Source organism: Coturnix japonica, chromosome 4 (genome assembly GCF_001577835.2).
Source record: "Coturnix japonica isolate 7356 chromosome 4, Coturnix japonica 2.1, whole genome shotgun sequence".
In the NCBI taxonomy this organism is placed as follows: Eukaryota; Metazoa; Chordata; class Aves; order Galliformes; family Phasianidae; genus Coturnix; species Coturnix japonica.
This window is the reverse complement of record NC_029519.1, coordinates 12,847,366-12,869,681: the sequence shown is the minus strand read 5'-3', so window position 1 is coordinate 12,869,681 and position 22,316 is coordinate 12,847,366. Positions and strand designations below refer to the sequence as shown.

General features: G+C 40.8%; 1 protein-coding gene across 1 annotated transcript in view; it reads right to left on the bottom strand.

Moving 5' to 3' along the window:
- AMMECR1 (AMMECR nuclear protein 1) overlaps positions 1 to 22,316 on the bottom strand; it is an 84,565-nt gene that overhangs the window by 5,942 nt on the left and 56,307 nt on the right. The window contains exons 4-6 of the mRNA XM_015860463.2: positions 3,980 to 4,094; positions 1,936 to 2,026; positions 633 to 729 (exon numbers count right to left, since the gene is read on the bottom strand). Of these exons, the coding sequence (XP_015715949.1) occupies positions 633 to 729; positions 1,936 to 2,026; positions 3,980 to 4,094 (303 nt within the window). The remainder of the gene's footprint in view (positions 1 to 632; positions 730 to 1,935; positions 2,027 to 3,979; positions 4,095 to 22,316) is intronic.

Here is a 22,316-nt window from a genome sequence, read left to right as displayed (position 1 = left end):
CAATATACAACAGTGTCTGAGGATGAAATAAAGCACTGCACTTATATCTTCCTTCCTAGAGTACCGGATGCAGTCAAGCCAGTGCACCACCTGTCAGATCAGCTCCCCAGTTGCATGCCCAGCACCTGTTAGGAGATGAAGCCACTGCTCTGCAGGAGGGAAAAGCCCCAGCACCCACTCAGATGAGCAGCTCAGGGCACTGCTCGGCCTACAGCACCAACTGCTCAAATACAACGTGACAATGGCAAGTAATCCCCCTTAATAACAGACCCCTGAGATCTATTGCAGCCAATGAGCAAACTGTAAAGCTGCAGAGCTGATACGCTGCAAGGATTTCTTAGAGTTATGAAACAATATTTACATATATATATCTATACTCCCTGGTATATATGTTGCAAGCTACTTAGCAGCCCTTTCTTCCTTTCTTAGTGCCTGTAATCCCTACTGTATTTAAAGCAAGGCACAGATATTCTCAGAAGTCTGTATTCCTGTTGTGAAAAGAAAGAAAATATTAATAATACATACAGGAAAGCTTACTGCTAACATTTGAAACAACCACTTACCAAGAAATGAACTCATCACACTAAAACCAAGCCAACAGGGCTTATCTGGAGTATCCCCGCAATGCATACCTGGTTAGCTTTATGGTTTTCCTGAATTCATTAGTGATCGGAGCTTTGTAGCCTCCTTTCCTCAATAAGGAATCTATGGTTTGAATGTGGTCCCATCCTGTTGAATTTCACAGTGGTAAAAAATCATGAGCATTACAGCAGTAAGAATAATGTTGCCAAAACACAGCATAATACACAGTGATAGTGGTTCACAACTGCTCTCTAGAAGTTATGTATGAAACAGGGGCCGTTCTCCTGTGCAGGAGACAGCTGTGGGAAAGATGCTGAGCAGCATTTCACCGGGCATAAAGCTTGCTCTACCAACAACGCATTGTTATCTTGTGGTTGAAATACTCTGAAGAGTGGACCCACACCATCCTGGTGACTGACAGTGACAAACAAAACTGCAATTTTCTGAGTGTGTAAGCTGGAATTTTCAAGTGTGTAAGTGATCACCAAAGGTCTTAACAAAAGAACCCTTTGGTAACCAGCCAACCTTAGAATGCAAAAGGAAAAGAGCTGCCTTGGAGGGCAACTGAGCTTTTAAGTGACCGCTGGGAAACCAAATTATCTATTATCTGCTAATGAAGGTTTCATTCCTCTTACTTAGTGCACCAGAAGGAAAATGAAGGAGTAGCAATGAAAAATTTAAAAGGTCAAGACACACTTTTAAGCCTCAAAGAGAAAAAACTTCAGTGAGTTGTTTGGCTCAACAAACAGCTGCTCAACAAAAGCTACTGTATATGTACATTTTTTGATTCACAAAGTCTGTCCTCCTCTTGAAATGGCTACTTTAGTGACTGTACTTTGGACTTTCAGTATGAAAATAATCCGTTCCCACCCATCCCGAAGCCCACAAGCCACTGTTCATAGCAGGGATTAAATACTAGAAGCAAATACCTAATGGGAAAAGCTCCACCACCGCAAACCTGGGAATAAAGCAGCTGTTAAGAGCATTGTCCAGACAGCCTGTATATTAACAGAGCTTTCACATGCCCAAAATCACACAGTAACAACTACATGAAAATGAACAGCTTTTGGCCAACAAACTGAAGTTTGGTAGCAGCACTGTGCCACCCCTCCATGATTTATTTTCTTACACCTTCCCTAAGGTTAATATTTGCTTCAGAACAGCTACAGTTTACTGAGTCCCTACAGGGGGATTGAGACAGACACGTAATTGGCATTTTATAGAAGAGTCTTTTCTTACAATTAAATATTGCTCCATCATCTGACATCAGTGCAAGGTCAAATATTGCATTTTAGATTTATACGTATGTTTAAATTCTTCACCAGATCATATGAAATAAAGTGCAACAATGACCTTGCTCCTTTGCAACCTCCGGTAGGTAGGTGGCGGTGCGTTTTGATCCTTTTTCATTGATGAATTCTATTCTAATGCCATGTACACCCACCTGCAAGAAATGGGCAACTTTATTAGTACATTAAAAAAAAGATACAAGAGATTTCTAACATGATAAAGCTCGACATGTGAACCTTTTGATGGTTAATGCCATTTTGCAAGCTCATGTACAAGGACAGCATTCAGCTTCCAGTTTCCCTTTCCATGCTACTAGAGCAGTATGGCAGAATGCCTTTATGGAATCCCAACCTACTCATCTCAAGGCAGTAGAAGTATTTTATACAGGAGTTATCAAAAAAGAAAGAGGCCAGACACCTTTCCAGGGCATTATTTAAGAACTGCCAGTTTCAAGGTACAACAACAAGAAGCTGCTTTGGAGTTCAAAACATTAATAACTGGTATTTTTGTTTTCAGGCACAAAATATTGTTATTTCTATATAAACCCAAAGTTCTCCACTTTATATGAGGAAATGAAGAGTTCACATTTAAGAAGCTATCGGATGGTATTTCCCATAGTGTTTGTTTTTCAACCCCAAATTTAATAAGAAACACTCTGACAGTTCCTCCATCAATAACTGCTTTTAACATAACCACGTGACAATGGAAAAACAACTAAGGGACATCTACAGAGCTCTTAATGACCACCCGGTCAATTAATATTTGCTCCTTTTAAGACTTTATTTTTTAAGGTCTATGACTTTTATATAAGACATAAGCATGGAGAAATGGGAGAAGTCTTGGCCACAGTCTCCACGAGCTTTCTGCATGAAACTACCACTCCTTACAAAGGAAAAATTAATTAGAGGCTGGAATATTGAATCTGCTGCCAATTTTAATGTATTTCATTACTTAGCTTTCATAAAATGGATATATAACCACTACAGAGTTCAGATCTGTACACTCAGATGATGCAATTATGAACTTAAAGAGCATGAAAGTAGAAAGAAATGGTGTTAGAGGCTAAAAACTACTTAGTTTATTGCTAAATGAGAACAGAGTATGTTTTTGCAGCTCTAAGAACACTGGAAATGAAGAATAGCACTTAAGTCCCAAACATCTCATTCTTATAACACTCCTTTGCACATCTTTGCCCATATCAGTTTTGAAAGGCTTTTTATTAGAACAGAAAAAGGCTGGTATCAAATTAAAAGAACGCTATTTCAGACTGCTGTAAGATACAACCTGCCTCTTCCTGAGAAGCATCACATCAACATGGCACAGCTCAAGGCTTCCTGAAAACTCATCTCATCTACACTACGACGTGAGATTATTGCCATTAGAAGAAGATGGCTGCTCTGTTGTGTCAGACTGTTACAGCCAAGAGCTTAAATGGAACCTATTAATGAGGCATGAATCACCAAGTTTGCGAGATAAACTTCATTAATAAAGTATGTTATGTGGCACAGAAACAAATGCTACTGCAGGTAATTGATGGAAAATCAAATTTACTTGGAAAAATGAACGTCAGCCTTACAACAGTAACACCACACTAACTACCAAGCAAGCATCTAAAACCAAGTAATTTGGGAAAGAATGTAAGAATACAGAATAACACTTCTTCCCATTAGTACACCTTCCCAGAAGTAACTCTAAAAGCTTCTTAATCTGTGGCTTTTATGCTACTGCTCTCAGAGAACACATGCAGGTTTCCTAGAACCAGTCACATAGAACAGATTCTGCTCCATGCATAAGGAGCACAGGAAAACAAGAGCTGTCAGTTATGCCGCCTCACTCTATCAAGGCTTTGTGTTCTCCATGCAAGTCACTTGTTCAGAAAGCAAAGGAAGAAAAATGGAATCGACTACATTCCATTATCTTGGCCCCAGCTTTCAAGGCAATGGCAGTTCTACCAAAACAGCACCTTCAATCATTACACAAAGCCATCCGTACAGAGAGCCAAACAGACTACACTGAATATATGCAGATGGTTCAAGCAGTGAGAGTTCTGCTACAGATGCTCATGATTACTGAAGATGTTTTCTTACAAGACGCGTGAAATCCTTACCTCCCAGTCCAAGTAGTCACTGGCATCCTCAAAGTTAGTGAGGAGGGAGACAGAGCAGAAAAGCCGTGGCAGCTCATCCCTCGTCATTGGGGGGAAACGACTATCTTTAAGGGCACTGTTGAAGACAAAACACAATTTCATACTTTTTTTTTTTTTTAAATAGAGTTCAAAGATCTATTGACTCGATTGAAAAGCATCACTCAAAAAACACCCAAACCCGACAACTGATGAAATGATGACCAGTCTGATAATCCAGCCGTCAGTGTAACACACTGACCAACATCCCCAACCTTTTCCTTAGACATTTGCTTCAGATTTCTTGGGTGGCCCATCAGGTGGAGCTCTGAGGGCCATTCCTTCCTGCTGCTTACTAACAAACCACCAGATATTATGGAAAAGGTATAACAATAGCTGTACTACCTGCAACTTAGCAAATCCCTTTAGAAAAAGGTTGAACTGTATGATACAGAGGGGAAATTTTACAGCCTGCAAAAATCAAAGGTGTAATACAGCCAACAAACTGTGGAATTTAATTCTTCAGTTAAAAAAAAATCCAATCAAGCAGAATATTCTACAAAAAAATTATACATCTATATTCATGCTTACTGGCAAAGGTTAACAGAAAGGTAAAAACATCCAGGAGTTCTACCCTCGCAAACCTACAGGACTTGAAGGTTTTCTGCAAAGCAGAGGTAATGATTAGTAACATGGAAGCTTGCAAACAGCTACATTAATCCTCAGGCTAAGGTACCGTTCTACGGATGAACATACATCTAATTGACAGAACTCAGTAACAGCAAAAACCTTCTTTGTGTGTTCCAGGATCCTTTGAAAAGCAAAGCATGAACAGACAGCAAGCAGTACCACCAACAGATCAACTAAGAACCTACTTGCATAAGTTTGGTTAAGAACCAGTTCAGCTGGAAAAGGGGAGGTTAAGGCAAATGTGGTATCCCTTCACTTCTTGTTTTCTTAGGATTTTAGATATGACATATGAGTATAAACACGCTCACTTCCAACAAAAACAGTGATCTGCCAACTAAGCTTTTCGTTAAGTAAGGAGAGCCTATCATTAAGAGACTTGTTAAATAACTACCAAGTTCTTCACATGTTTCCATATAACAACTCGATCGTTCTTACTCCTTTTGCTTGGCCCACGGCCAGTGGCTGCTGTTGGCCAATACAATTACAGCCATGTCCATGGCCTTCAGACCATGGCTGATATCATTGTGTTACGCAAAGAATGGTCTAACTTTATTAAAGCAAACAAAAGCATTTAACCAGAAATAGCATTCCAGCTTGACTGAATGCCATCCACTGAAGAATTAAAATAGAACCCTTCTTTTTTGGTGATGTGGGGAGGAAAGCAGGATTCTTCTCAGACATGCTACAATTACAAAGATAAAAAGAATGTAGTACTGGAATTAATGGAGGTTCTTCTCCAAACCTTGATATTTTTACATTATAAAATTGATAAGAAATCCAGATTTTCATTACGGAGATACATTCACTGTAAAACTAGGGAACAGAAGATAGGTCTGTTCTACCCGCTATTTTGGAGTAATTCTAGGCAGGTCCAGTCAAATCTGCTATAGACAATGAGAAAAGATGCTGGGACAACACGTAACTAACCAAAATAAATCCCTTACTTATGTAGGACAGTGCCAGACATGTGAAGAACTGGGAACACTGACAGGATTGAAAGCAGAATGCCCATGATATTTAGGTAATGACCTTCACTGAAGATTGTACCAAAGATGACCTTCTCCAAGATTTTGTTGATGGGATTTGCAAAGCCAGCTGTGCAGCTGCGGGAAATGGGGCAGTTACCTTTCTCTGCTACCTGGTGTTTCAGAGTTATCAGGGATCTACTTACATGGCCACAGCTGAAGACAGACAGATTATGAGCGGCTAATTCAGCCTTCTTATTTCTCCGCATAGGAAAAACACATAGAGGGAGGACACTCTGAACACAGGGATAGCTCAAACCAGAAGTCCATCTTGCTCAGCACTAAACAGTAACCAGCAGCAGATGGCAAAAGGGATAAATACAAGAACACAATAAATACCCAGGGTGTGCTTGCCTGGAATACTGTGGGAATCCAGCTTAGGAAATCGGAGCCAGAGATGGGATCTCAGCACTTAACAGCTCCCTATGAGTTTATTTACTAAGTGCATGCAAACACACTCCTGAAATTTCATCAGAAACCCCAACCTTCTTCTGATATTTTGATTAACAAAAATGTGATCCAAACAGAATCTGCTGCTGCTGCTGCAAGTTCGTTTACATGCAAACTCCTCATTTCCCTGAGGTACACTCTACCTCTATCACATCGCCAATCTATTTGGATACACCGCTGAGAAGCACCCGAAGAGACAAACAGCATTTCATTAACAAACTACAAGTTCAGGTACCTCATAAAACAACAACATGCATGGATATGCCATCCTTGTTTAACCCCGTTTTTCATAACGTATGCGACAATCTCACCATGCAAAACATTTCACCTACTGTAAGAATTTACAACCTTCAGAAAGACAGCAAAGGCTTTTTTCCCCCTTTTTTGGGCACAGCTTGATTCAAGTTTATCCAGCATTCACTTCCCCTTCCTGAAGCTGCCAAAATGCATGTGTGAATTCAAACGTTCTGCAGCAAAGGCTGTGTGCTGTGGGATAGGCCCGATCCCAATCACCACACAAGCTGAAGTCCAGGCAAGGTCCCACTCACTGAGGTTCTGCTGCACTGGCATTGCTAGACAGGGAGCCGCCCTTAATTTAAGGTACTTATACAGAAACAAACATCATACACGGCATGTAAGCCACATCTCAAATGCAGCGATAATTAAACATAAAATGGGTGATTTATGATGAATTTGCACACTGATAAAGAGCTGTGATACAAAGCCTTCCTGTGAACACAGTGCAAGCTGAAAGGCAGACAAAGGCAGAAAGCCTCAGGCAAACACAGCCAACAAAAGTAGTGAACTTTAGTGAAAGCAGAGTAGCACAGCACATCGGACACATGCTATTAGTAAGCTTGACTGGCTAATTCTATTATTCGCTAATTCAAAACTGGCACGAGGCCTTGCTTTCACATACCTCACAATACCTACAGCACTGCTTACCACAGGATAGTGCCACTTTAGCCAGACCTGAGACAATCCCTTCGGAAGTGCAAGATGCTTTAATGGTCTGTACACCCTGCTGGGAACTTGTTCCCTAATGCCTACAGCACTACGGACATCTTCACACAGGTCCAGTGTTAGCACTGCTGCTGCTGCAAACAAGTGAGACACCTGCAGAACAAACCCCTCAGAGACTGGAATTCAAGTTTCGGATGCCACCGCAACTGCTTGCTACAGAATATTATGTTCCTCCTTTCCCCATCTCCAGATCCATGTTACAGTTTGTTTCTGCCATTCAGAACAGCTTTGTCCCCGTGAGAGACTGGAGGTAACCAAAAATTGTAACCGGTCAGATTTTGGACAACCAGCTTAAAACGGAATGTGTGGATAGCAGGAAACATGGATGTCATTAGACACGTTTCACTTCTGAATTCACCTGTAATCCTCAAGACTGCAATTATTCATTTTATCTTGGGGATATCTGGTAAGTCACCATCTACTGACTATTGTGATGACCTCAGCACAACAAGTGGATGGCATCCAGTAGACTTCCTCACAGGCAGCTGTCCACACTGAGAGCTTAGCTGTGTGCAGTGGTTAACAGACGGTCAGAAATGCCAGCAGGTCTCAGCACTTACCCAGCATAAGAAAGTTTGCACGAGCTTTAACTTTTGTAGCTCCTGTTCTGTGGAAAAAGAATTTCAGTTTCTAGAGACAACAGTTCGGCACTTATCATACACTTCTTACACTCTACAAAGAGGTACGTATGTAAATTCAGACTCTGAGCTCCCTTTTACTGTTAGTATGATTTGTGATGGCCCATTTAAAGCAAGCATAGCAGGGGGACAAGAAAACACGCGCTCGCTTTCCTTAAACTTATTACTGGTGTGAGCTGCTCAGAATGAATTCTCTACGTAACTGTGTGTAGACAATTCTTCATTAGCAGAAGAGACTTTGTTGTGTTTCTTTGACAGAATCATTACTAGATCATGATTTTACCATCTTACTCAATGCCAAATTCTTCTGCTATTCTTTGGTTAGAAATTCAAATAGACAGCAAGGACAGGTATATGAGGAATCAGGCTTAAAAAATGAACTCCACATTTTTTTTCTGTTAAGCTTAGAATGAAGGAGAGGTAAGTGGAAATAATTAGTAAAGTAAGTAGGAAAAAGTAAGCAGAGTTCAACTTAAAAGAAAAAAAAGCAGCATTAAAGGAAAAAACACTATTAAAAAACCACATTTTCTACACCATCTGCTCTTTATTTCCTAATACCCAGGATGAATTTACATATCCTGCTGCTGACTAACTAGAAGTACTTGGTTGTGAGGAGTTGAAAAGAAGCAGTGCCAAGCAGAGGGAATTTTAGCTGGCCAATAAAATGACATTAGTTTTTCCACATGGGGTTCTGCTTCATGTTAAAAGCAAAGCAGGCAAAGTCAGAATTGAATCCTGTTCAAAGAAAACTATTTTTAGACACAACATGCATGCACACACGCACAGCATTTCTCATTAAATACACTTGATTTATGAAGGTTTGGGTGTCCTACTAAGACAAGACCTATTGCCAGCCAAGAAAACACAAAGTACTCTCAGCAACCACTTTTCCTTGGGCTGAGCCGTGCTATACACATCACAGCTCCTGCTTAAATGAAGCTCGTTTGTCCAGAAGCTCTCCAGAAATAAGTTTTCACTAAGTTCATGTTTCATGCTCCACTCCTCTTTGTACTTGGGAATGTAAGAAAATGTTTGCAAACTCTTTAAAGACACTGAAAAGATGTAAAGACACAGTTTAATCTATTTCGAATTACAAACAGCAGTGTGATATTTATTGGCAATATAATTAAAGCTTATATTCCTTAGGAGTACACCTTGCTTAAAGTACCATGAGAATATCTGAAACAACAGTATGAGTGGGTGAGAACAATTCACAACTGCTCTCTCCAGCTGTAACGTCTGTATAGAAATGCTAAGAGATACAATAATCAGCCTCAACCTTTGAGAACCTCTGGTTACTCAATTTAGAGGCATGTGAAAATCATCATGTTTGAATGTAAAGCTTCTGTAAAGATTCCCAGCATGGAGGCACTGCAAAAAGAGGGGTTTATGCGTGGACAAATGAAGGCATTAAATGAATTAAATTCTTACAATTTTATTATCATATAATCATAGCTATTGTTAAATTTCTCATTAATTATTTCTGTGGGAAGACTCAAACTGGGTAGAGGTTACGCAAAACTGGATACAGTTGTGTAAATATTGGAAATGACTCTGGGAGCTTTAACATAACACAGTGGAAGAAGATGCAAAAGAAATAGTCAAATATTGGGCACGATGTAAGTAACAAGCTCCTTTTATAGGAGGCAGAGACACTGAGTGACTCACGCAATCTAGGACGCTTACACAGTGAATCAGAGACAGAACCAAGAACAGAATCCAAGTTCTCCGACTCCTAAAAATCCTTCTGTGGAAGCCTCCCTTTCACAATCTGCTCAGCCTACAGCGTAGAGATACTGCTCTCAGAATGGGTGAACTCAGGCAAATGAATTAAAACAAATCCGTTAGTTTTGGAGTTCACTCTAGTACAGACCGTTTGTTCTTAATTAATCCAGTTTCCTATATAGAGCACAAAATAAAACAAAGTGTAACTTATGGCACCTGAAGTAAACAATAGTTTCCTGAACACAGTCAGCACAGTGATGAACAAAAGGCTCAAGAGCGTATTTTACAAACTACTGTGCTCTCCCATATGTTGGCATTACTTTTACACTGCAGGTAAATGACTTCATAAACCACCTGGTGAAAATCCTTTTCATTCCTTTCTGCGAGTGTCGTTCTGTTACCCTTCATTCTTCAAGAGGAATATGTTTAGCAGAGCTAACTTAGAAAATGCCTTTCACAAATAAATGGTCCTACACTGATAAACTGAGCCCAAGGGGCCTCTTCAGTTAAAGCGTCCTGAAATGAACAGGTGGCAAACTCACTGCATTTTAGATAACAGCAACGAGAGACACTTAGTGACAGGATCTCAGGAAAAAAATGCAACGTTCACAGTTTGCCCCGTTGCAGAGTTACACCACTGATGTTACTTGAGATTTTTACTTCTTTTTCTTGAGTAACTTCAATAAAGAAGAAACTGAAGAGCACTTATGCAAGTCACCAAAATCAGCAAACCTAACAGCCTTAGCAGCTTCCGTGTCACAACATGCAATTAGTTTTAAGCCAGAACAGGGCCGAGCACACTTGTCTGCTGAAAGAGGACTTAAGCTGGGAGAGATTTGCCAACTCGCATGGATTTCAAGGAGTGATTCATTCCAAATTACATTGTCTTTCTTTATTTCCTTTTTTCTTTTTTAAGGACTTCAACATTTCCAGGAAACAAAACAACAGTGAATGCCGTGTTCTGTGCTTTTCCTGAACCCTCCCTCACATCTGGGAGGCAGAAAGGGAAAGAACAACATTTCTACTTCCTGCACATCACGTTGCTAAGTGGCAGCCCCAGAGTGGGAGGAAAAAAACAAACAACAAACCCCCCTTCCCCCTCCAACACTTGCTGACATTTTGCACAGAAACAGTTCTATAACTGTGCCTAATTAATTACCACAGCACTGCAGTCTTTCAGGTAGGAGCAATAAAATGCTGATCTGGCATTGTGGCTCTTCAATCAATTTTTCTAACTCCTGAAAACTGAAGTATGCCAGGAAAGCTCTCCATCTGCCTCTCCTCCTTTCAGTGGCTTCAAGCTCCCAGCAGTTCAGCTGCAGCCATCCAGGTTAAGAGGAGACAAAGCAACATTCTGATACCCATTAGGACAGTTGGTTTGATTTGGAAAACAATAACCTTCATCTAAAAGACAACTAACAATGCGTACCTTAACTGCTCCATTGGTGAGCCATTCATCTAAATCTGCCACTGAGACATGCTACAAGAATCCACAGACAAGGCTCTGAATCAGTCCTGTGGAACAACCACATCTCCCTCCCCCCATGGGATGGCATCACATCTGTGTATGATGACAGAGGTGCCCAGCTGGGGTTTGTGTTGAGAGCAGTGCTGTGCCAGCCGTGTCACAATGGACCATGGTCAAGAACAAACCTGAAGTGACTGCTGTTGGTAATAACAGAACCTAACCAAACTTAACAATCCCCACCAGCTGCCAGTGGTGTTTCGTGTGATCTGCATATCATTAAACATACACACGTGTGTGTGTTGTGCTGCCCACCCACAACTAAAAAGCAAACCACTGCAGTACAGCTGATAACGCTTTGAGAACCTTGTTTTTTTCCTGAACAAGTGCTGTAGTTCACCTCCTGCCAACTGCTGAAACTCTCTATCCAGAGACAGAGCCACTGACAGCCACTCTCTGCACAGGACCTCACAACCAGTAATACTGTATTTTCCCAGTTACATTTATAAGAGTCAAGTTTCTATGGCTTCAACATTCTTATTTTTTTTCCTTGAAGCCAAAGATCTCTGCACTGCTTTCGTGGTTCTAAAGGAATTAATTTTCTCCTTGTCTGCAAAGAAAAAGCAAAGATGCCAGAACTCTGCATTTTTCTCATACTGCTTTAATCCCACGGAGAGTGGGGGAGTCATTCTGCATTACTGTAAAACATCCTATTACACCGAAAATCTACGTTTTTCTTATTTTAAATTAACCTAACTTAAAAGATGCAGGCAGAGCTTTGCTGGCAGGTTGCAAGTACATGCTCACAAAGGGATACTGAATTGCAGCTCTCCATAATACCAGATCAGGCAAGTTGTAGAGAAGTACGCTTTGTAGTAAATTACAACACAAAGCATGCAATTATTTTGCATTTGACCAGGTCCAGCACGAGAAGCCAGAACTGCTATGTAGAATGCACTCCATACTTCTAGAACTGAACAGAGTGAGCTAGAAAATCCATACAAAACAGTGGCTTCTATTCTGAATTGCTTTGCAACTGACAGCACTTTCTGACTGCAGTCACACATAAGGTGCAGCAGCTGCACACATAGTTTCTTCATTAGGGTGGCTTCTTTTCTGCCTGTTCCATATTCTCCTTCACCCCTCCCAACATCTTTATCATGCTGGGATAAATGAGGACCATGCAATTTAGAAAGGCATGACACCGTGTGTGTCATACCTATGGCCAAGACTGAGGAAGCTGAAGGGTGTCACTTGCCACGGAGGTGTCCTGTTTTGATACACATCAAAGGCAAACCCACAGCACTTACAATAATCCCACAACATAACACAGTAAGTTTACCACTGTCGCTCCAGATGCTCATTAAAAAATTGCATAGCAAAACTGACCAGGGGCTGGCGTGCAGGCTTTTGTATGGTGAACATATGAAAGAAAAGACAAGCCAAAACTAAGATCCAATTGGACTCAATTGCAGTGCTGCTAACAGGCTCTCCAGCAGATGGCAAAGTTTAGATAATTAACAGGAGTGAACTTTTCAATTAGATACAGAACTCTCAATCTGGAGTATTAGTGACCATTCAAATCCTTAAGTTACACCTGCAATTCTTTACAACTTCAACAGCATTCTCAATACTGACCTCGTTACCCCAGAGCAGATACTGAAGTCAAAATCCTTTGGGCCACTGTACTGCTAAACTCAACCCGCACGTCATCGACTGACAGTACAACGCTCAGTGCTCACCTCTACAGAAGTGCCCAAGTCATAGTTTGAAGAAAGCAGAAATTAATAAAAACATTTCTGGCTCTTTATGCATCGTCAAAAGCATCCTCTTCAGCAGACATGGAAAAAATACATGTTCCTAAACTCAGCAACACAATGATACCTAAACGTGGAATACTATATGAACATACGAATGCTCAATTTCCTGTGACATAATAAAAGTTTATTCTCATCATACACTTGAAAGCCTGGAACAAAAGAGTACTCAATATCCTCAATACAACTTAGTCACTGGAAGTACTACAGTCAATGGTATCAATGTTGATACTGCTTATTACAAATACAGAAACTATGTTCTATGGTCGATAGTTAAAAACCAGTTATCAGGGAATTACCCACAATCGGGCTAAGAGTAAGGAAAGAAAAAAGCATGTCAGAATATGTACTAATTGAATTGAGAAGGAAAAACATCATATTCATATGAGGTTTCACTCTCAGCATCAGCTTATAGAAGTAACTGGATGGGGCAGTCACAGATCACTACATCCAAGGTCAAGATATCCAAGCAACAGAGACTTTGCAAACTCAGCTAAACATTACATCCAATTCCAAGTCTGCCAGCTGTTGCTCTCCATGTGTTTTCCACTCAAAACCAGATTTTGAGTAGCGAATGAAAAACAAAGCTGGAATGCAATGGAAAGTTCAGAAACGAAGAAGAGGCAAAAGGTTCAGGTTAGGTTGGACTACTTCTGTCTGCAGCCTCACAAATGGTAACATAAGCGGTGAAGGAATGCGTTTAACTTGGCAGCATTACATGCATTTGAAAATTCTGCTCAGCTAAAGAATAAAAGATCATTAGAACTCCAAGTATAAACATGAATATATTTGACTAAGAAATTAATTGAAATGCCAAATTTGTGCTTGCTAATTAAACATTTCACATAACGTCCTCTTAAGCGAAATACAAGACAAATTCTTCTCCCTTTGAAGGCAATGGGAGTTCTGCCATTCACCACAGTAAAAGCCTAAAAGAGCAAATAATTCTGTTTAGTTCTCAAGTTATCTTAGCTTTAAACTACTTGAACATCTTAGAGTGCTACACATACATTTAAAAATGTTTAACTGAGCAAACCATCCCAAGAACAACTGAAGTTTGATCATCCAGTGCTGAATGAGGATACCAAACAGGCACAAAAGTGGTTCATTTTTAATTACATCCATCAGAGCTACAATTCAACATATCTAAAGTGTTTAACGTTTAGATGGGACTAGGTTTCATCACCTTTTCTAGAACGCAGCTCACAAATGGTTCACCTCCTGAATGGCAGGAATACTCGACTCAAACAGCTTTGTGAAACTGCCCATAACAGCTCTTGTAAAGCAGCATTTCTGAAGTACTTACATAGTGTAGGCTTCAAAAAAACCCTATCAAGTTGGTGAAGCAAGAAAACAGAAAGTCACCCTTTCAGTAACTGCAAAAGCTGAACACAAAGAGGGGGTTGCTCAAACAAATGAGGCTGCATGTGGTGCAGAGACCTCCACAGACAAAGCACAGCTGCCACACTTTGCAATGAGGGATTAGCAGTCTAGGTCAAAGGAAAAAAAAAAGCCTCTCTAGCTAAGTGAGCAAACTGCAGAATGCATCCTCAGCAGAGATGAGAAAGGGCCATCTAACTAGCTTGCAAATTGTGTAGAAGCTTCTGGAAACAGAAACAAAGCAATTCCTTGACAGAACGTGTAAAAATAATTCTGCTGAAAAGCAGTGATACTGTCAGAGGGCTGAGGCTGCACTGACCTTCCAGTTATTGAAAAGTAACATTTCCCCTCACCTTTCTGTGCATTCATAAATATAAGCACACTCCCTTCATGGCAGAGCCAACATGCTATCTGTATGCCAGTAGGGTACTAACATCTGGAAATAAACAGCCTAGAAGGAACAGAAAAAGCTCTTCACTGTCTTCCATAAGAATCCTAGCTGTTAAAAATCCCTGTGGTATGCATGTGGTTGTTTCTTTGTCTCCTCCTCAAATGCAGTCACTCAAGCTGCTTCCAGCAAGTGTACAATTGAGTCAGTCCATTTTGGCTTTAAACTCACACTTTAGTTGAGCAGAATACAAGAAGAGGAACTGCTGATCTTTTCATCAAACACTAGATGTATTTTTATCCTAAAACATCAATTTCAGCAACTTTTCCTTACAAAAAAGACAAGTCCTCTGAACTGACACCACCTGAATGTACCTTTGTGAACGTATGTCTAATCTGGCTTTTGCTATGGAATGAAATACCAAAACATCTACTAGCAGGTAGGCTGGTGTCTAAACTTCCTGTATATTGCAGACAGCTTTAACAGTTCATGGTATCACACAAGTGTAAGCCATCAGAATTACTTGAGCTGGAAGGAGCAAAAAGTTGTACTGCTCTGAAAACCAAGAGCTTTTTCTTCCTTTCCCCCATCCAAACCACATGAAATCTACTCAACTCAAAGCTCACTAAAAAATGAAAGGGTATAACAGTTCACTTTAACAAAGTCAAAGGAACAAGAAACTTTTACAAATACATCGACAGTAAGAGGAGGACTAAGGAGAATCTCCGTTCTTTACTGGATGAGGCTGGGAATGTGACCACTGAGGATAAGGAAAAGGCAGAGGTTCTGAATGCCTCCTTTATGTCTGCCTTTAAAGGTCAAACCAGTTATCCTCAGGGTACCCCACACTCTGACCTGGTAGTCTCAGCTGGGGAGCAGACTAAACCCCCCACAGTTCAGGAGAACACAGTCAGAGACTCCGCTGGGCGAAGCACTGGCTGGATGGCCGGGCCCAAAGAGTTGTGGTCAATGGAGTGGAATCCAGTTGGTGGTCGGTTACAAGCAGTGTCCAACAGGGCTCAGTGCTGGGACTGCTTCTATTTAACATCTTCATTGATGATCTTGATGAGGGGATTGAGTGCACCCTCAGTAAGTTTGCAGATGACACCAAGTTGGGAGGGAGTGTTGATCTGCCTGAGGGATGAAGGGCACTATGGAGGGAGCTGTATAGACTGGATTGATAGGCCAAGGTTAAAGGCATGAGTTTCAATAGGACCAAGTGTCAGGTCCTGCATTTTGATCACAACAACCCCAACCCCAACCTACAGGCTAGGAGAGGTGTGGCTGGAAAACTGCCTGATGGAAAGGGACCTTGGTGTGCTGATGGACAGTTGGCTGAATATGACCCAGCAGTGCGCTCAGGCAACCAAGAAGGCCAATGGCATCCTGGCTTGTATCAGGAATGGTGTGGGGAGCAGGACTAGGGAAGTCATCCTACTCACCTCAAGTACTGTGTTCAGTTTTGGGCACCTCAGTACAAAAAGGACATGGAGGAACTGGAGCAGGTCCAGAGAAAGGCAATGAGGCTTGTGAAGGGCTTGGAAAATCAGCCCTATGAGGAGAGGCTGAGGGAGCTGGGGCTGTTTAGTCTGGGGAAAAGGAGGTTGAGGGGAGACCTTATTGCTCTCTTCCAGTATCTGAAAGGTGCTTACAATGAGCGGGGCAAGTCTCTTCTCACTGGTGACAGGATGAGGGGAAATGGCCTCAAGCTGCACAAAGGCAAGTTTAAGTTGGATGTTAGAAAACACTTCTTTAGTTAAAGCTAGTTTTTTAGTTAAAGCTAGCTTCTTTAGTTACAGCTAGTTAAATGCTGGAACGAGCTCCCCAGGGAGGTGATGGAGTCACCAACACTGGAGGTGTTCAAGGGACATTTGGACATTGTGTTGAAGGACGTGGTCTAGCGAGAACTGCTGGTGATGGGTGGATGGTTGGACTGGATGATCTTGTAGGTCTTTTCCAGCCTTGGTAATTCTGAGAAGTCACACCACCTTCTTGGTGACAAAAGCTTCCTACACCTTATTTGGAAACAATGGCTTACAGGACACTCTAGTAATTGCCATCTGCACACAGGACTATTTCAGTGAGGCTGGGCTCACAATTTATGACAGATGGGGAATTCCCCAAGAGCTGTGCTCAGGCTCATCAGAGCACTCCCTAACATCTGTACAGGTTCCGTAAGTTAATGTGGGAGTTATTTATATATGTACTTGTACAGATGGAGAGACTGCTTGCATGACTATTGGCCTTTTATTACAAGTAATAAGCAGTAAGAAAAAAAATACTGTAACTGCAGAGGAACAACAAACCATAATGTAAGCTAAGAGATCCTGTAGACTGCAAATAGGTACCAACAGTCAGAAAACCCATTTTCCACCATGGTCAAAAAGCTACTGTCAGTATTTACATATAAACACTCACTTCAAAAAGTTTTGAAAATTCACACAAAAGCAGAAATCTGTGAGGGGGTGTTTTTAATATATAAGAGCATACAGGTTGCTATCTCTCACTTTTACAGAGTACAGTTGAAAATGGCATCAAGAGTTCAAAGAGAAGAGACTGTCCTCAACTCCTTTTGTCCCTAGTATTTTAAAATTAGGTTAGGAAAAAAGACTGTTCTCAGGTACGCACATGTTCCCTCCTATTTTAATGCATCAAAAGAATAGTAAAACTTCAGTCACTCGTCAGTGATTAAAGTCAAGCCAGGCTATCCCTATTTTTAAGAGATTACATTCCCACAAATATGTAAATGACAGAAGCAGAACGTATGGGCTACGGGGGGCTATGAGACCTCTGGAGAACCTCAGAGTCAGAGGTGCTTTGAGGCTTAGGAGCCTTCAGACATTCTTCAGCATTGTACGTGGCAGAGGCAGAAGGGCTATTTCTGCTTCCAAGGGCTTTTCTACCTTCTCAACTGTACAGCTCTGTAAAGGACACGAGCTGTAGCTTCCCAGTTGACACCAGGAACAGGGATGAGTTTTAGAAACAATTACCTGTTGGCACTGTCTAAAAACACCATAAAATCCTGCTATATCTGACACACGCATTTTCATTCTCACTACCCTGGACTATGAAAATAGCAAGTTACATTTTAAAAGCTTCAACATTTTTGTGTTAAAGTGCACAGAGATAATGAGGGCTTTTGGAGCCCAGTCTCCCACACCCAGTTCGTGCTGCGGCTTTGTTATACAGTCTCAAAAGGAAGCATCAGAAAACTCCTAAATGGAGGAGGTGTTGACAGACTGAAAACTTTAATAGAGACTCCTTTCCCACAGTCCTTCCCACACAAAGCTACAGAGTTTAAAGATTTTAACAGCTTGTATGTGTAAGAGACGTTTCTTTTTCCTTTAGCCTCATTTAATCCCTGATAACATCTACTAAAACAGCAGATTTCAAGTAATGTAGTTCCTTGAACAGAAGAAAGACTACATTTATTCCTACTATCTCAGATATCAACTACACCACTGCTGCGCCTCAGTTTCCAGCATCATAAAAGCAAGGCACAATCTATGCCAACATCCCTCTCATATGTAGCACTGCCCAGTATGTATATATATAGCACTGGGAAGAATTTTTTTTGATGTTTGGTTTTGGGCTTTTCCCCCCATTAGTAATAAAGCTGCAGGAAATGTCCCTTACTCAGTATTGGAAATAAACATTTCCCACTGAGCTGAGAACAGCCAGAGGGAGAAGCTTGCCCAGAAGCAGGTAACCTCATGCCAACTTCTATTCTGTCCTAGCTACAAGTTTCCACATATGCAAAGTCTTCCCTTAAAACACAAACGCTGTGAGACACATTCTGTCTGTGCTCCTCTCCTGTGTCAACACAGAGTTTTACCTGGTACTGGCTCAGCACTGGCTCTTCATCTGATATCTCTCTGTAGTGCTTGAGAAACTAAGAAGTCACTGAAACTCTCAACTGAAAACAATTTTCACTCTAGCAGATTATTTTAGGAAACCATTTGAAAAGCATTCCCTCTGACAGTTGTCATACAACAAGACAAAAAAGTTAACCAAAAAAACCCTTGGACTACCAATGACTATTTGGATCACTCACAGAATAATATGAGTTCTGGCAATGAATTTTAAAGCTTTGCTAAGAAAACCAGAGTTGCCAGTTTCCCCATCCCCACCCTCCTTCCCAGTTATTTATGTCAAGTAATGAAGTCAAATAAAAACCTGACATTCAACCCAATTAGTGTGCCAACCCACCTAGACCCATGTCTTTGAAATCCCGGGAAGTAAAGCGTTTGTTCACATGAAAGGAGGAGACTGTGTGGGAAGCACAAGAAAAACAAGATTGTCATGGGAAAGCCCAGAGTCACAAATGACATGGCTCCTCCCTGAAACCCATCTGGAAAGTCTGAGTAATCACGGGATATCCCCAGTTACTCATCGACATTCAAATTTCTGGAATAACTGATTTATTCAGAATACTACAAATCACGTCAACTAATGCAAGTCAAATTGGCTTTTCCAAAGTATGTGTTTTGTAAGAAGCATTTTCTTGGAGTTCTTGGATTTTAATGCCTGTTCTCTACGCCTGCGGTTGTTTTTTTCCCCTTCAATACAATGAGGAAATAAGTACTTTACTCTAGGATCGTTTTCTTAGTTACACCAAATTCTAAGGCTGAGACCTAGCAATTAGGACAGCCTCAGCAGAACACCTCCCAGCCTTACTCAGTGACCTTGTACTGATCAGTTTTAATTCTAGAATTCCATTTTCCCTAGGTCCCCGATTACCTTTCTCAAACACAACCACCTCACAGAGTAAGTTTATCCAACCAAACGCAGTAACACACCTCCTGGACCCAAGAATTCATATTCCCTAATCCAATTTTCCTATCAGAACTGCTGCTAGTATTTTATAAACCCCCCCCCCCCGCCCCCCCCCTTTATGTAAGAAGCCTTGATAGGGCATCTTTAGACACTCTCCCTTTCCTGTCCTCCCATTCACAGTGCTTTGCCTTGCTTTCTTTCAGGAAGTGTTACTAAGGAAACAGCCTATCACATACCATTAAGTACACAGGTCTAGCAAGGTTTTCTCAGGAATAACAGACCAATAATTACAAAACTGACACTGAGTGTCATCGTCATTTCCCCTCCCTTTTATTAAAGGCAGTTATTATATTCCTGCACATACAAACGTACAAGAAACATACTTACTAAAGCATGCTGCTTCTGTCTGCGCAATAACATTATTTCATTTTCATTTCATAATGAAATAAGGAGAAACATTTAATCCATCATTAAAGCAAGAGGGATTTTTCCCCAACTTCCTAGAGCCAGGACACCGTTTAGCTTTGTCGTTTTGAGAAAAGGCAGCAGACAGTTCTGATAAGCAACAGTTCCCTGAAATAACGACCTGGCACTGTATGCACAAAATCATTACAGACCTACTTACTGAATTGACTCACACAGAATAACTAAGCCTGGCTCAATAAATTCAGATCTGTATACTTCACTTAGACTTTCTGGTACTGTGAGTTCACAAAATAATCCATTTCATTACTAAACAGTTATATTCCACTATGACACACCTGAAGATATGCCTAAATTGAAGTGGTATTTGCAAAATTCACGGCAACAATAGCTCAAAACAAATAAGGGGGGAGGTTTAAGACTATTAATAATACCCTTGGAGATCAATCCCGCCATATTAAATGTACAAAACAGTAATTCATGAAGCAAAGTTTACTGCTGAACTCTCTTAATATACATTGGTCTGGTTCCAACTCCAGAATTTAAGACAATTCTATTAAATCAGCTGCAATTTCTATAAAGATACGGAAAAAAAAATGAATGTTAACAAAGAGCACCTTACCTTCATTAACACTATGATCATCCAGACCACTTCTGGAAAACCTATACTCCTATATTAACAGTTCACATGCAAAGTTTTAACTTCTAAGATAATCAGAAGGGAACACAAATGTAATTTAAAGGGAAAATAAAAATATAATAAAGAAAACCTGAAGAGGCTTCCACTGAATTAACTTACCTTCTAAAAAAACCGTGTTAATTACTAAAAGGATTTTGTAACAGCTTACTTACAGAAAGACGTGTGAATTAAAAGCTTATCTAATTTCTTGCAACTGCATCAGTCAAATAAAAGAGACTATATCTCTGAATACATCCTACCTCATTTACACACTAGAACAACCTGATTAAACTGTTTTAAGCCACCAGTTTCAGAAACGTAAAGGATCCATTTTCTAACAAAAATAACAATTGTTCCAACTATTGTTGACAAAATATACCTTCAATACTTCTCCTCTCACTACTGATTTTAATTGGAACACACTCATTTGTAATACAATTTCTCTTCCATTTCCTGTATTTTATTTTGTGTATGTGGGGAAAGAGAGGAGAAACAGCACGCGGCCTAGTTTTGACAACCACTGAAGACCATAAAGCAAAACTCATTTAAGCCTGTAAGGGAAAGAAAATTACAGCTACCCTTGCAAATCATTTATACACAAAGGCAAATAAGGCACACCGTAGGCCAGCAGATAGAGACAGCAGACAAAAAAATCTTTCAAAGAGCAAATAACACCTAATGAAACAGGATAATCTCAACTACTGGCAGCTGAGTGAGTTCACAAATCCTGTGGCCATACATAATGTCTTAAAGATGCCATACCTTTTGGCCTTGCACTTTATCTCTGAGTCATGATGGCAGATGGTTTCAAAACTGATCCAGTAAAAACAGTTTATGTACTGCCCTGATACGGCCTCCTGTTTCCTCAGGTGTAAGCCAGACTCTCTGAAGCAGAAAGTCCCCCTTTCCTTCAGAGCAGTAATGTTATATGGTTACAGAGCCTACGTGTTTCCAAGCCTCTTTCAGTCATGGCTTTGGCTCAGACACTTCTCTTTCACTGAGGACTTCTAGGGACTGGAGATTGCTACAATGTGATGAGAAATCCTCAGGCTTAATTACTCTCCCCAGTATTCTAGCTACATGAAGAGTAGTCTCTGCCTTACTCTGACCCCTGGAAGATGTCCATGTCATGGCAATATCCTCAATTACCAAACTTTCAGTGAAGTTCACAGTACAGATTAGCAGAGAAGCACTCTGAAACTTGTTCAGTATCCTTGAACTTTCATAAGGGTCATACACTTGGCCCTGGACTAAGGGAAAAATGGTCAGCTACCTCAAGTTTTAAGTATCATTTCAGTATCTCCCTACCTCCCCTGGAACATCAGATGCTCTGAAATCACTCCTAACTGCAGACTTGCACAGACTGTCACTCAGTAAAGATACGATGGCATGAGTGAAAGGCATCTTATGTAATTACCTGAAGAGTCCCAGCTTCCCGCTGCCTTATTGTATCAAATGGATTTGACAGCATGTACAGCACTTCTGCATTTTTATTAAAGCTGAGTGAATTTCATAGGTCATATCCCCACTAAAAACTTAACTCAATGGCATCTTGAAGGCTAGCGGCTGTTAAGAATTACAAGATCCAGATGTAAATTGATACTGGCTCCTAAAATGCATAATGGGCTGCACTGGTTGTCTGTCCACTCAACTAAGCACAGAACTATGTTACTGCAGCCCTCCTGAAGAATGTTTTCTGACCTTGAGGTTTCTCCATCTGTTGCTGGGTCATCTATAGTAGCAGCACAGTCTGAACCCTGCCTCATTAAGATGTCCTTGAAAACTCAGAAGCAATCAACAAATGCTGGAAATTCCAGTATCACTGCCATCTGACTTCCCTGTT